This window comes from Kockiozyma suomiensis (assembly GCF_038497685.1).
Source record: "Kockiozyma suomiensis strain NRRL Y-17356 unplaced genomic scaffold V2V93scaffold_2, whole genome shotgun sequence".
In the NCBI taxonomy this organism is placed as follows: domain Eukaryota; kingdom Fungi; phylum Ascomycota; class Lipomycetes; order Lipomycetales; family Lipomycetaceae; genus Kockiozyma; species Kockiozyma suomiensis.
Window position 1 is genome coordinate 1199925 of NW_027117665.1, and position 13588 is coordinate 1213512.

General features: G+C 41.7%; 8 protein-coding genes across 8 annotated transcripts; 4 read left to right on the forward strand and 4 right to left on the reverse strand.

The window, feature by feature from the left end:
• The first annotated feature begins 184 nt into the window (after positions 1-184).
• On the forward strand, positions 185-2073 carry V2V93DRAFT_364885 (exocyst complex component Sec10-domain-containing protein). Its single transcript, XM_066908947.1, has 5 exons — positions 185-388; positions 450-528; positions 590-753; positions 814-1497; positions 1562-2073. Exons 1-5 carry the CDS (start codon positions 326-328, stop codon positions 1967-1969), a joined length of 1398 nt encoding a protein of 465 aa, XP_066768181.1. The 5' UTR covers positions 185-325; the 3' UTR covers positions 1970-2073.
• On the reverse strand, positions 2012-3351 carry V2V93DRAFT_364886 (JAB1/Mov34/MPN/PAD-1 ubiquitin protease-domain-containing protein). The gene is made up of 3 exons (XM_066908948.1): positions 3085-3351; positions 2657-3020; positions 2012-2594 (listed from the first exon to the last, which is right to left on the reverse strand). Exons 1-3 carry the CDS (start codon positions 3228-3230, stop codon positions 2076-2078), a joined length of 1029 nt encoding a protein of 342 aa, XP_066768182.1. The 5' UTR covers positions 3231-3351; the 3' UTR covers positions 2012-2075.
• Positions 3352-3364: 13 nt separating this feature from the next.
• V2V93DRAFT_364888 (exocyst complex component Sec10-domain-containing protein) lies at positions 3365-4556 on the forward strand. Its single transcript, XM_066908949.1, has 3 exons — positions 3365-3705; positions 3780-3857; positions 3914-4556. Exons 1-3 carry the CDS (start codon positions 3473-3475, stop codon positions 4206-4208), a joined length of 606 nt encoding a protein of 201 aa, XP_066768183.1. The 5' UTR covers positions 3365-3472; the 3' UTR covers positions 4209-4556.
• A 51-nt stretch (positions 4557-4607) lies between these two features.
• On the forward strand, positions 4608-6463 carry V2V93DRAFT_364889 (uncharacterized protein). Its single transcript, XM_066908950.1, has 2 exons — positions 4608-5257; positions 5322-6463. Exons 1-2 carry the CDS (start codon positions 4765-4767, stop codon positions 6371-6373), a joined length of 1545 nt encoding a protein of 514 aa, XP_066768184.1. The 5' UTR covers positions 4608-4764; the 3' UTR covers positions 6374-6463.
• Positions 6464-6570: 107 nt separating this feature from the next.
• Positions 6571-7786, reverse strand: V2V93DRAFT_320514 (uncharacterized protein; the record flags this gene model as incomplete). Its single annotated transcript, XM_066907321.1, has 2 exons — positions 6571-7635; positions 7697-7786. The coding sequence occupies 2 exons, from the start codon at positions 7784-7786 to the stop codon at positions 6571-6573; spliced, it is 1155 nt and encodes a 384-aa protein (XP_066768185.1).
• Positions 7787-9441: 1655 nt separating this feature from the next.
• Positions 9442-10403, reverse strand: V2V93DRAFT_378409 (small GTPase superfamily; the record flags this gene model as incomplete). The annotated part of the gene is made up of 4 exons (XM_066911956.1): positions 9442-9879; positions 9973-10081; positions 10228-10271; positions 10395-10403. 4 exons carry the CDS (start codon positions 10401-10403, stop codon positions 9442-9444), a joined length of 600 nt encoding a protein of 199 aa, XP_066768186.1.
• A 291-nt stretch (positions 10404-10694) lies between these two features.
• On the forward strand, positions 10695-11874 carry V2V93DRAFT_364897 (autophagy protein 16-domain-containing protein). Its single transcript, XM_066908951.1, has 5 exons — positions 10695-10802; positions 10859-10904; positions 10966-11055; positions 11119-11370; positions 11419-11874. The coding sequence occupies exons 1-5, from the start codon at positions 10715-10717 to the stop codon at positions 11465-11467; spliced, it is 525 nt and encodes a 174-aa protein (XP_066768187.1). The 5' UTR covers positions 10695-10714; the 3' UTR covers positions 11468-11874.
• V2V93DRAFT_133511 (histone methylation protein DOT1-domain-containing protein) lies at positions 11482-13577 on the reverse strand. Its single transcript, XM_066906812.1, has 3 exons — positions 13533-13577; positions 11823-13458; positions 11482-11769 (listed from the first exon to the last, which is right to left on the reverse strand). The coding sequence occupies exons 2-3, from the start codon at positions 13221-13223 to the stop codon at positions 11497-11499; spliced, it is 1674 nt and encodes a 557-aa protein (XP_066768188.1). The 5' UTR covers positions 13224-13458; positions 13533-13577; the 3' UTR covers positions 11482-11496.
• Positions 13578-13588: the final 11 nt, after the last annotated feature.

Consider the following 13588-nt stretch of genomic DNA (forward strand, 5'->3'; position numbering starts at 1 on the left):
GAACATAACCACAGTCATATGTGTATTGTGTAGTAATTTTGTACTTAATAGAATTGAATTATATAAAAATCACTTTATTTGAAGACGCCCTGATATGCAAAGCCTTGATATGCAGAACGTTTATCACGTGATGATCATGGTCTCGAAATGGATCCCTTTGAGCAATAATCACAAACTGCCCGCGCTATAATCAGACGCGTTTGAAATCCTCATTCACCATCCGCTCTTTCTTATAATTACTCTTTATATATATTAGGGATTGCTTTTGATATTGTATATTATTTGATATTTGGGGGGCTATAGATCTAGTGGTGCTAAAGTAATAATGACGTCGCTGTATGATCTTGATCCGAATACTCAAAACCTGCTCAGTCTCGATACATTTCTGGTGAGTTTCCCTCCCAATATGCGTTTGTGTCTTCCATACATACTAAATCTGTGTTTTTCAGCGGCAAATTAGTGTTCAAGAATTCATAGAAGGATTAACTGCAGACAATTCAATCCAGGAGACCGTTGGCCGTTCAGCTGGTACGTCACTGTCTATTGACGGAAGTTGTTGTACGTGTTCGCATTGTTAATTCCAACCTAGCTTTAAATCCAAGACCTTATGTACGCACATTTGAAATCTCATTGGACGCGTTGGCGCAAATCAGCGCCGATTTGAGTAGTCGGGAACAAAAGATAGAAGCAGAAGTGCGGCAAGCGGGTGCCGCTCATCAAAATAATATTTCCGTGACGGAAGCTCAATGTCACGTATGTATGCTCTGAAGATTATCATCTGCTAAGATTTAGGGGCTAATTATACATTGCTAGACATTGACTGGCCAATTCTCAGACCTTGATGTTCTTGTTTCTGACGTAGCCTCGACAACAACAGCTCTGGGCGAAGCAGTTGACCTTGTCTCACGGCAGCGGAACCGAGCGGCTTCTTCTAGTTTTATAATCAAATGCTACATTGCGTTTTTAAATAATGACACACAATCTGTTGAGAAGATGCGAACTGGTAGCTTTGATGACCAGCGACAATGCGCAATCACGATTCGACAGCTACTTCGATTAGCTCGCAAAATTACGAAAATCCCTAATGCTGAGAATGTACGAGCTAGTATTGAGAAATACGCCGAAATGGTAGAGATGGAATTACTCAAGACGTTCGATAAAGCATATCGAGCTGCTGATATGTCATCAATGAAAGCCGTTGCCGAGATCCTCACTGAGTTTAATGGTGGATCAAGTGTTATTCAGATCTTTGTCAATCAGCATGACTTTTTCATTGTAAAGGACAAATTACTACATGAATCGGTTAGAGCTGATGATTTAATCTGGAACAATTTGAGTGATCCGAATTGTCTTGATCCACCATTTGATCCGGCTACGCTAGAGTTATTAGATGAGATTCGCTCGACTGTCCAGAAGGAGTCGACAATTATAAAGCGTGTATTTCCCCATCCTGATAGTGTTTTACGCGTATTTTTACAGAGGCTATTCGCACAGACAGTATGTTAAACCCCTCACCCCAGCTCTCGAGTGTTTTGCAGGAGCTGATTATCTTTTATTTTAGATTCAACAACGAATTGAGCTCATACTTTCGCATGCGAAATCGATATCAACATTAGCATACCTTCGAACCCTTCAAAACGCACACTCACATATTGGCGAACTAGTCCGCGATCTTAAAGAAATCCTCAAAGCGAATATTGATACTGGAGACGGTTTGTCAATGCTTATTGAACAAAATATGCAAGATGTCTTTGTACCTTATATTGAGAATCGGCAGTATATCGACACTGAAAAGCGGAATCTCAAAGAACTTAATGGAGCAATGCTTTGGCGATTTAATAATTTCCATGCTCAGAAAAAGACCACGACTAAGAATACCACACTTCTTAATAAGCTGGCGAGTGGAAAAGGTCGTGATCTGTGGAGTAAGAGAAACAAGGATGTAAATGGGGCGTCTTCTACCCAGTAAAACTAGGTTATTTTGTGTGGTTGTATATAGCATTTTGCAGAATTCTAAAGTTCAATATCAATTTGATTTATTATCGAAATCATGTTTATTTCTATATAAGCAGCATCTAATCGGAAGAAGTTTTAAGATTATTGAAAATCCTATCTTTAACCGCCTGCGACAATAAACCATGGATTTCTTCCGATGCAATCTTCGTCGTATCTCTCAGAACTTTATCAAGTTCAGACTCCCCAGACTCCTCCTTCCTACTCATTGAGCTTCTTGCCTGCATAGCGGACGAAGCTGCAGCATTTACAGCAGCCTCAGCTTTCGGAATCTTACGACTCAAATCTAGCATCTGTTGCGAGGCGTACTCGCGATTGGTGAGCAAAGGTGACTGCGAAAGAGTCGAAACCCAGTACTTGTTCCATAAAAGTTCTAATAGTCGAGTGTCGAGCGAGGATTTAAAATGACTAATTTCGAGAGGATAGTACTGGCTGGCATGAGCGCCAAAGTCCTCCATTTTGGCAAGTGGGATCGTTTGGTATTCAGACTCTTGAGCTCCTGGTGGTTTGTAATTCTCGGGATAAGTACGAAATGCTCCAATCTCTACTTTTCCTGCTGAAATCGTGCGATTGGGATCGATCTAGAGTGCAAAATGTTAGTATCCTATATGAAGCCTGAGAGTGAGATAAAAACAACTCGTACAACGACCGCAAGGAAAGGATCTTGGTACTGCTGATTTTGGCTTTGCGTCCCAACATCGATTCCCGATAGCCAGCATCCATATCCTGGATGCGAATGGTACCATCCAACAATATTCTCCTTTCGACCGAGACTATGCAATGTGCTAATATATCCAACCATGTACTCATATGCCTCTGCTTGTGGATTTACTCTTGTCTCTGTACCTTCAACAGGGAGTGGATACGCATCCATCACGACAAAGGAATCGCCAATGACTTTTCCTGTCATCATGCCCATAACTTCGATTGCGCCACCTGAGCGTGCGTGTATCGCCATTTTGAGAAGTGCGATTGCTGAAATATTCACTCGTTTAAAATACTGTGGACTATCCAATTATGTCAGCATACTCTGTTTTTAGACCCTATGCATCAATTGGAATAAAAGCATACTCTGTAGCCCAAGGCTTCGCTTTCAAGATTTCTTTATTTGCGGCCTCATCAAACTGGTAGATTGCATCTCTAGCTGCGTCGAGTGATTCGATATTATTCTCGATCTCAAACGTGCGCTGAGCTGCGTCCGGCATTTGTACATCCATTTTGCCACACTCACCAGCAAGAGTTCAACAGGCAAAAACGAATACAAAGGATAGTTGGCTGTCTTCTTTTAATGCCTTGCTTGTGGCGTGAGTTGTGCAAGTTGATGGTGAAGCTGCGGAGATGAAGGAGTACGAGTGCCTTGGGTCTTTGTGAGCAGCCCCTGAATTCATGATTTCACTCTTCTGATATGATCCCGAGATTTATCAACAACTTTTTATTATTAATTTGAATTCAAGAAAAAATGACAGATTATCAGAATGCAGGAATTCACTCTACTACAAACAAAAATGGTTATTCAAATCCCGGTGCACAGCATACGCAATCGCGGAATTCAAACGGCGGAGGAACATATCCAAACTCCTTTGAAATCACAGAAGCAGACGGTATGCTCAGCCTAGACGACGCGAGAATGTTTGTCGGCTGGTTATCTGAATCTGTAACAAGAGCTGCTCAGCTTAGTTCTAAGATTGAAATGTGAGTAGTGAATAATCCTGATTTGGCGTTTACGATTAGCAATCTTGTATTGATATGTATATGGTTTTATTTAGTCCACAATACGCAAAGGACCTATTACTGGTATTGATAGATTCTTTAGGATCTTCTTATGTTGAAGTTGCTTTAGATCAGTAAGTACTATTCATGTAAGCAACAGCTTAATTCACACTTACTAACAGAACCTTAGTGCCGCAGACCGTCTGGCGACCGAGAAGAACCCTGACAACCTCAGTGAATATCTTGAGCAACTGATCCCGATCGCGACAGATATTGCCCAACTAATCTCAAACACATCAAATAAGCTGCTAATGGAGTTAGCCGCTGACTCGTCGACAACGCGAAAGGAAATGAGTCAGATATTGATAGATTATGTAGCTACTATTGACGCAAAAGTCCGCGCTTTGGAAGCGGCTTTGACGCAATCTGCTACAACCACGGGCGGGAATACAAAGAAACGTTGGGATAGACTTGCAAGGTGGTAGTGTCCTTTTACTCTATTTTATTCGATAGGTAATGGTTTGATGAATTGGGCCGGAGTATTTGGAGTATTTGCTTTTACAAAGAGACTGATTTGGCATGTTAACGACACTCATGTTGATATTATCTCTATAAAATATTTTTCAATAGAATGATAAGCATTTCAAAGTCATAAAGAAGTCAAATTGTTGTCATTATGATTATAATTGTGATCATGATTAAGAATGATATTATTATGCGAAGTAAAACTATACGCAGATCTACAAAAGCAATAAACTGAGCAGATATCCTCCTCCCAAGTCGGTCGATTCAATTTTGTGAATACATAAATATAATATATGCACAACCTAACCATCTCTAATCTGCTTTATGAACGATATATACTCTAAATCTATCTCAGGTATCATTAACCGAGCAGGGTAACCGTCTTTGTATTAGGGTTACTCAGCCTCGAACAGTCTAATCTGCTTATGTACGGAAATGGTAACGAGCGACTCTTCTTTTAAGATAGAGATTTCTTGGAATAGTTTGCGCAAGTGCAAAGAGATTTGAGTGCGAGGAATGGAGCTGGATAGCAGTGAATCATCATTTGCTATACCGCAATCAGAATCCTCAACGTCGTTCACGACGAAAGCGACGTCGTTTGAAAGTCGGAGTCGCACTAGTAGTTTACGCAGTGCTCATTCGAGCGCGACAAGTACAGTGGGCAAAAGTAATGTCGGAAAAGCTGTTAATTTATCTGTGCTGTGCCCGACTTGCTCGACATCTATTGCGGTCGATTTACCATTCTTAATGATCACTGAAGGCGAGGATGCATCTCGCGAATCTGAGGAGGAACATACTTCAGAAGAGAGCGAGAGTGATCGTAGTATGAGTTTTGGTCGTGAAGCAGTGGATGGCGATGCTGACGATGAGCAACTTGAGAGTATGAAGAGATATCAAAGACGACAACGCAGAAAAGAAGTGCGCAGACAAAGATACCTCGCAAAGAAAGATTTAGTCAAGGAATTGCAGAAGAAAGTCGACGAACTAACTGTACAGTTATCTAACTCTTGTAAGTGCTAAAAAGTGTCTTTTTTTTTCTGTGAATCAGAGCAATTACTGACTTGACGACATAGCCGGACGAGCAAATACTCTACAAGAACAATTACATCAAGCGAAGCGGAAAAGCAGCTCATTGAGATTATCGTCGCAAGCTGGAATAGCACCTCCGCAGATCTCGCAAACAACGCCAACTGCTTCATTCTCTTCTCCAGCAAGACAAAATTCATCAGGCTCTGTTGATCTCGCACTTTCAAAATCTCAATCTACAATCTCGATGCAACAATACCAACGACAACAGCAGCAACCTCAACAACAACAACAACAGCAACAACTTTTGGAACAAGGACAACAGCTTCTAAAACAAACACCAGTAAACAAGCCGCCGGCTGAACAACTAGGAATAATTGGCCGTACGCTTTCTCTCGCTCGCTCCGTAAATTATGGTCCTCTCTCGTCAGCATTAATGGCAACAACTTTCTTACCAACAGGATATTCTGGTATAGTAGCGCAGTTGCCTTACATGTCCTCCTCACCGGATACAGCTGCGGCGAATTCATCAATAGTGGCGCTCTCAACATCTTCCTCATCATCAACGTCGTCGTCATCTGACTCCAAGTCTATTTCTACAACGGCTACCTCGCAGCCGACCTCTCCTATTGCCGTGACAACAACAGAATTGTCATACGCGCAGCTTCACCAGCAAAACCAACAACAACAACGCGAAATATCAGCGCTCAAAGTTTCACTACAAAAAGAGCAAGAGTTACGTGAAGCAGCTGAAGATAAGAACAATAAAGTCTCGGGAGAATTAGAAGAGCTTTCTCAATCACTATTTCAAGAAGCAAACGAAATGGTAGCAGCTGAACGTCGCGAGCGCTCAGTAGCCGAAGAACAATTACGCGCAGCCAAAGACAATCAACATAGACTTATCGAGCGAGTAAAAGCTCTTGAAACTGCTTTTGCGAAGATTACAAAGTTGAGAAAAGGATTAGATGAGACACCTGCTTCAGATGACGCCGATGGGGATAGTAGTACTGGCACCTTCAGTACAAGGCATGAGATTGCGCTTAATATTGAGGAAGTAGCTGAGGATGTTGTACGCACATGCGAGAATTATATACGATGACGCAATGATCTTTTGCAGCTGTAAGATAGATGACTTTTGGAGCTTTTTTTGGAGTAGCTACTAGTAATATAAAGTGCTTAACAGATTCTATGTTATAGATTATAACATACAACGCACAAAAATAAATAACCATTTCTATGCAACCCACAATCTCCGGAAACCCCCCCCAAAAAAAAAGAGAGATGAGAAAAACAAATCTATACAGAAACACCCTCGGCAACTTCTTCAATATTCGTATTGTCGTCCTCAGCAACAATATGATGCTCTTTCTCCTCGTCTCTATTTATAACAAAAAATGCGCTACCGACTAGAATTGCCCCCAGTAAATACCAGATTGATACATGCACATCATTAAAGATAATATCACCAATCACGGCAAGTGGAATTGTACCACTAAGACCCATAGTCACAACAAGTGGCGATGTCAGGAGAATAGTTACGATCCATAAATAGTCACTAAAGAATGTGACGAGCGAATTACCTAATAATATGAGCCAGACGAAAGAAGATGGAGGCATTTCAAGCCGTTCGGCGCCAGAAAGATGAAGGAATATCAGAACAGGCCAGAGAAGAATTGTGTTCCATGCACCAACGAACCCAAAAAATATTTGCATGTTGATACGTGATTCGTCACCGATACGTACTTTGAGAAGGGTAGTATAGAGACCGTAAATTGCCGCCGAGGAAAGAGACATCAAATCACCTAAAACAATAGAGCCGGTCGACAGCGAGTTGTTCTCATCTTCTGAAGCAGAGTCCTGTGTCGAGATAAGCACAATTCCTGCTAGGCTGCCAAAAATAGCCAGCAATTTTCGCTGTGAGAACTTTTCAACACCAAATAGCGAACCAATGACTAAGGTGAAAAAAGAAGATGTACAAGCAAGAATAGTTCCTGAGGCAACTGTCGTGTAACTCAGACATGCGTTTGCAAACCAATTCGCTATAAACCAAAGAATGCAGAATTGTAAGCTCAACAATGCGGTTTCACGAACAGTTAATGAATCTTCTTCGTTATCGTCGTCATCAGTGGTCTTGGGTGTGGTATCGACAGATGACGACGAGACACCATCTTCAGAAAGATCAGTGTCAAGAGCGACGGCCTCTTCGTCGGTATTTGCACGTCGATAAGGATTTGAGCTCTTGTTGGAAGAGAATGTGAGTTTACCGTCAAAGTAAGGCTTGACCAAGTATAGAGAAAATGTAGCGGTCGAGAGGTATGTCACCAGATATGGTTTGCGATATGAGTCGTCCTCAAAAATTGCCTAGAGCGTCTCCAATTAGCAAATTGCATTAGAGGAATAAGCAAAATTTAAAATGCCTTACATTCACCATGAAACTAGAAGAAACCCACAACACTACAACAGCAAGCAGAAAGAGCAATCCAAGATTCCACCGCTGCCGTTTGAGCACCATACTACTCTCTCCCAAGCTCCTCTCATTGCCAAGCGACGCAGCAGCAGCAGCGGCAGCAGAAGTATCCTCTGCCGGTACTTCCTGAGTAAGCACCATTGAGAACGGAAAAGTACGGTGTCTAACTAGTGGAGTTTGTGGGGGCGGAGTGCTGTCTTCGAACGAAGTATACCCGGCAATTGAATTCTCTCGGTCTTCTGCGGCGGTGTCGGCGGCGACGGCGTCGGCGATTGGATTTTCGTTGGTTGTTGCAGTCGCTTCTGGTGTTACAGCAGAGGTGTGTATCTTGTGTTGCTTCTGAGGAGCGGACTGCATGTATATGTTGAACTTACGTTGAGCTTGAACCAAGATGAAGATTGCTCGAGCTTGGGTTTTGCATATATATGGGAGTAATTTTTATACGTCACGTGATGATTTTTGGCTATCTCTGTGTCCCCGCCATTCGAGCACTGACTCTTTATTTTCTGATATGAGAATACTCAAAACAATAGGAATCAGACCTGAATCACTGAAAATCATAGTTCAAGATCACAGTCTAATTGAGCTATTAAGACATACTAATAAAATAGCATCTGTACTATAGAATCAAGTCATGCACGTGACCGTGACCTTGTTTGGGCCTAAAAAATTATTCTGCTTTGAGGTAGAATATATTTTCTTACTTAATTGATATGACAGACTACTATTGAAGTCATTGAAATAGCAAAATATCACTGTAAGAATTTCATTGAGAAGACAGCTTCTTGCGCAGCGCATAGGCTTCAGCAACAGCACTACATACTAAAAATCGGCCACAGATCCAGAAATACCCCAAATTTCAGCTCACCAAATAGTACACTGCACCAGATGAAATAGACTAAAACAAAACAATCGCAAGTAAACTGAAGTGAGTTGATATATTACTGACTTGCACCATTCTGATGAATGCGGCACGGAAATTGATCAACAGAAAAACTTTAATTTCGCGTATCTTATCGCAATATCACGTGGATAGTATAATTTTGGATACTGAACACGAAAATTACAAAGTTACATTCAGCAACTGTATGCCAATTATAGAGTTGTCGATATTGTGAGGTGATATATGTATATATAAAATAGTGATTAAATAGCCAGCATAAGAAAGGACAGAATAAAGTATCGTAAGAGAGAAAGACAAAAATGATTAATTGTGTGTCATTGGTAATCAACCAGCAAACTGCAGCATTCAATTATTAAATGAGTATTCAATGATGAAATGAGTATTAAATACTAACCAAGTTCTCCGATGAAATCAGTCATCAGTCATGGCAGTACAGGAACTCCTTATCAATTATTTATATGTATCAAACCTACATTGCTTCCCGTCTTCAATCTAGTGATCTAAAATAAATTACTATATAAATTGATAAGTAGTAAAATTTATAATCCGACAACCTGCGATAGCACAATTCCAAAAAAAATACAAGGTAAAAACACAGCAAAGATTAAAAAGAGGCATTAAAAAGAGAAGAAAAGGTCAAAATGTAGAGGGAGCAGAAATAGAGGTAGAAAGAAAAATTAAGAACACCAAAACATTAATTGATCAAAAGAAGACTACTATTCCACAGATTTTTTCTTTCTTTTGTTGCTTTATTTAAATCAATTTCCCTTTATTTTGATTAATTCTCGTCCGTCACTTACGAACAGCATCCACCCCGGTCGTTATCAAGATGGATGTTAATTGGGTCCGAAAAGTCGCTGCTATATTCCTCCGATTCTTCCTGCACGAGCGCATTCCTCGCAATTACTTCGAAGGCCTGGTCCACATTGATCGCCTCCTTTGCACTAGTTTCAAAGTATGGGATATTCCCCTTTGCCTGGCAAAATGCAAGAGCACGCTTCTGCGAGACGGCGCGCTTAGATTCTTCAACATCAATTTTGTTGCCGAGAACGACGAAAGGGAAGGATTCGGGGTCACGCGGCGAAGCTTGGATTAAAAACTCATCGCGCCAGCTGTCCAGGGCTTCGAACGACTTCGCGTTGTTGACGTCGTAGACTAAGACGCAGCAGTCGGCGCCGCGGTAGAAGGCTACGCCGAGACTTTGAAAGCGTTCTTGGCCGGCAGTATCCCAAAGCTGTGATTGATTGTTAGCACAAAGGTCTTTTCACATTATTCTCTCACTCGTTGGAAAATATATCTCCAAAAAGAAAAAGCGGAGCAGACGAACCTGCATCGTGACGTTACGGTCATCAACCCGGACGTCCTGCTTTGTGAGAAAGTCGGCGCCAATGGTAGCCTTGTACTGATTGCTGAATTTTTTGCTAACATACTGTTGCCTATACAAAGAAAAGAAACAAAATTAGTCTCGAAATTACACGTATGCCGATAGCAAATATATTATAATGAAGCGTATTATAAATATCATTATCGCACTGCGACAGGCGCAATGTACACTATCGCAGAAGTCGATAGGAAAACATACATCAAGCTTGTCTTGCCAACACCAGAGTCTCCTAATATGATGACCTGGAAAAAAGTTAGCAGGAATAAGAGGCGAAAAGACCGTCATTGAACAGCCTGCAAGAAGAACCGAGAGACGGCGATAGCAAACGAGGTGAGAGGAAGAGGAGACGATGAAGAACAACATACCTTGAGCATTGTTTTCTTCCTGGAAGACATTTAACGAGTGAACAAAAGGAAGATCTAAAGAAAAAGATAAAAGATCTACAGAAGAAGAAGAGGAAGACACAAAGGATATAGCTCTCGATACAAGTGGCGGACTGCGAGCGGCGACGACTTGGGCTTGCCGGGGCGGGCAAACCTTATTTGGCTGGATAAGGCCTCCTTCCGCTTTCGGCAACCTGGTCCCTTTTGCCCTGACCCTGATTGGTCCATAAATATGTCATGTGACTGGGGATGACTGTATTGGGCCTGAATACACTGATGATGAGTACGGATACATATTGACCATGAATGCAGACTGGAAAAGTAGTTTTGCAGCTGCGCTCGACGAGCGAGATACTCGCGAGCTGCAAAATTATGATATGCTGGACTACTGTAAGAGTATCTATGTTTATATTGCTATCAGCAGAGCGTACTGACGCGAATTCAAGATCGTCGACTAGTTTTGCGATCTATCACTGCAGAATCTCAGGCAACGTATTATTTCCTTTTCAACAAATTGGATTTAGAATCTTCTACTGATCTGTGTATTCAGCAGTGTAAGACCAGTTCAGGTTTTGAATCAGGACAGCGGTCTCCAAGACGAACTCGGCACACTCAAATCAAAATACCTGCGCCTAACCCAAGAGTTAGTCCTGCTCCTCCACAATACGCATGTAACCTAAATCGACTAACAATATTACTGATATAGTTTTGAAAATTTGAAATTAGATCGAAATGCCTACGAAGCGAGATTCCGTACCCGCGATGAAGAATTCAAAGAACGCACTCGCTCAATCCAGATGCTTCAAGATGAGATACTCACATATCAAATTCAACTGAACATTGTTGAAGAAAACGCGTCAAAATTGCAATCTGAAAATAAGGAACTTGTGAGAAGATGGATGGAAAGGGTCAGTCGTGAAGCTGAAAAGCTGAATGACGCGAATGCATTTCTAGAAAAGTATGTATTTTTATCTTATCTTACATATCATGCTAACTTTTTGAAAAGTCTCGATCGCTCAGTACGTCACCGAGAAACAGAAGAGAAACAGCCATAGTAGAAGCCGTCTCTACTCTTACTCTTCTCTCACTTGTCAGCAAACGTCTGCATCCGTGACCGATCAACAGTCGAAACATAATAACTTCCGGCTGCATCAGTCCACGACACGGATCCTGTGTAAAATTCGCGCTCTTCAACTGCGAGAAGATTGATTGGCGATTCAGCATTATGCTGCGTGATTTTATGACCAGAGGGCACGAATGATTTCAAAGAGACTATCTTTGTGCCGTCTGCTAGATCAAGAAACATGTTCACCAAGCTATTATTTAACTCGGCGTCGAATGCATAGTTGTTTACCAACTAATATAATATTAGTAATGAAGAACTCAGAAAGAAAAAAAATTGCCACATACCAAAACTGTAACGGACTTGAAAGCAGCAGCGACCTCCTCGCTAGTAACAAAATCGCCTGTGATCAAGGTAGTCTCGCCAGGCATCACACCCCAAAGTTTTAAGCGCTCTTTAAACTCTTTCTCCTGTCTTTCTGCTAAGGCAGCCGCTTTTGGCATCATTTCGCATCCGAAACAGCGGCACCCAAGTTCCAATGCAGCCTGCAACACGCAATTTCCAACGCCGGATCCGAGATCCATAAAGATTGAAGAAGAGTCCATTTCTAGTTCAGAAAAAAGTCTGGATACAAATCTGGGAAGAAGCTCGCCGTACACATTCGAAGAAAAAGCTTCATACTTGCGTAGATCTTTGACGTGTGGCGAAACGACGCGGGCGTATATTTCAGAAAGGACTTCGTGTGAGAGAGCAGTGATGTTCTTCCTCTTGCCTAGATTCTTTGCAAGAAATTCTTTGTTCTGAACGGCGTTATCGGTATTGTGAAATGTAGATTCGATAATAATATTGTATTCTTCAATTGAATTCTTGAGGGCATAGAGAGATTTTCGCTTGACTGCTCTCTTCACACGGCGAGTAATGCAGTCTTGTAAATCAGATGTATGAATCTTTTGAGCCTCGTCATAGGGAAGGTAAAGTTCGGCTACTGTCTCCATAATATTTACAATTTCTGCAACAGAGTCATAGTCGTCTTTAGAAGGAGTACCAAGATAGAATCGTTCGGTGAAGTCTGCAATGCCGGGATACTTCAAATCAATGAAATCTTCGTCGGCATCGTCAGGGAATAAAGAAACGTATCCGGGCGTATCTCTTGAAAGAGCATCAAATGAGTGGATAATTGCAGGTGACTCCGACTGCATTTCAAAAATATCTGCAGCAAGAAGTGATCGAGTACTATCGACTTTGCTATCGTCGGCAGAAGGAGAGAGTTTGACACGTTTCGAAGCCGATTCTTCGTCTCCACTGCTTTGAGCCTGAACCTCTTCCTCGTCCTCCTCTTCTTCGTCTTCGTAGTCATCAACATCAGAGAGATCATCTTCAGAAGTAATGAATTCTTTAGATTTCGATTTTTTCGATTCGCGCTGCTTCTTTTCCCCTTTCTCTTTCTTTGGTGCCCGTTTCCGTTCTGATTTCTCCTCTTTCTCCTTTTCAGTAACAGTACCCGACACCCGATCTTTCTTACGCTTTTTCAGTCGTCTGAGAATATCAGTCTGATAATTTCCACGTCCGGAGGACTGCATGGATTGCTGGATTGGCGCCCGCTTTACACGCCGGGTGACGATGACGGTCTTGTAGCGTACGTCCTTCGAGCGGCCTTGAGTGACGGTCCCAGTGGGAGTTGATCTAATTAGCGAAGACACATCTTGAGATGCAGGCTGCTTCGAGAGAGAGGAGAAGAACGAAGACATTGCTGGCTTGTGTATGGTGCGTTAGAAAGAGCAAAAGCCGAGCAGATAGCGCTGTGATATTAGTACAAGGCCCTTAGCTTATGACAGCTTAAGTTACAGTAGACAATGCATAAAAGAGGACGTAAGATTGAGTAAGAGAATTGCTATTGATATCAATTTAATATCAAATACCATTATAGAATAGAAATTGAACTAATATTACTGATACTATAGGATTTGATATGCGATGAGTCATCTAATAGGGAGATTAGTAAAATAAAGAAGGTTAAGGTTTGAAGATTGAGAATGACCCGGGTTGAGCAGACTGACCCAGACGGAGTAGTGTCAGGACAGCAAGTATGCGATTTATTGCAATCAGAAGAAGA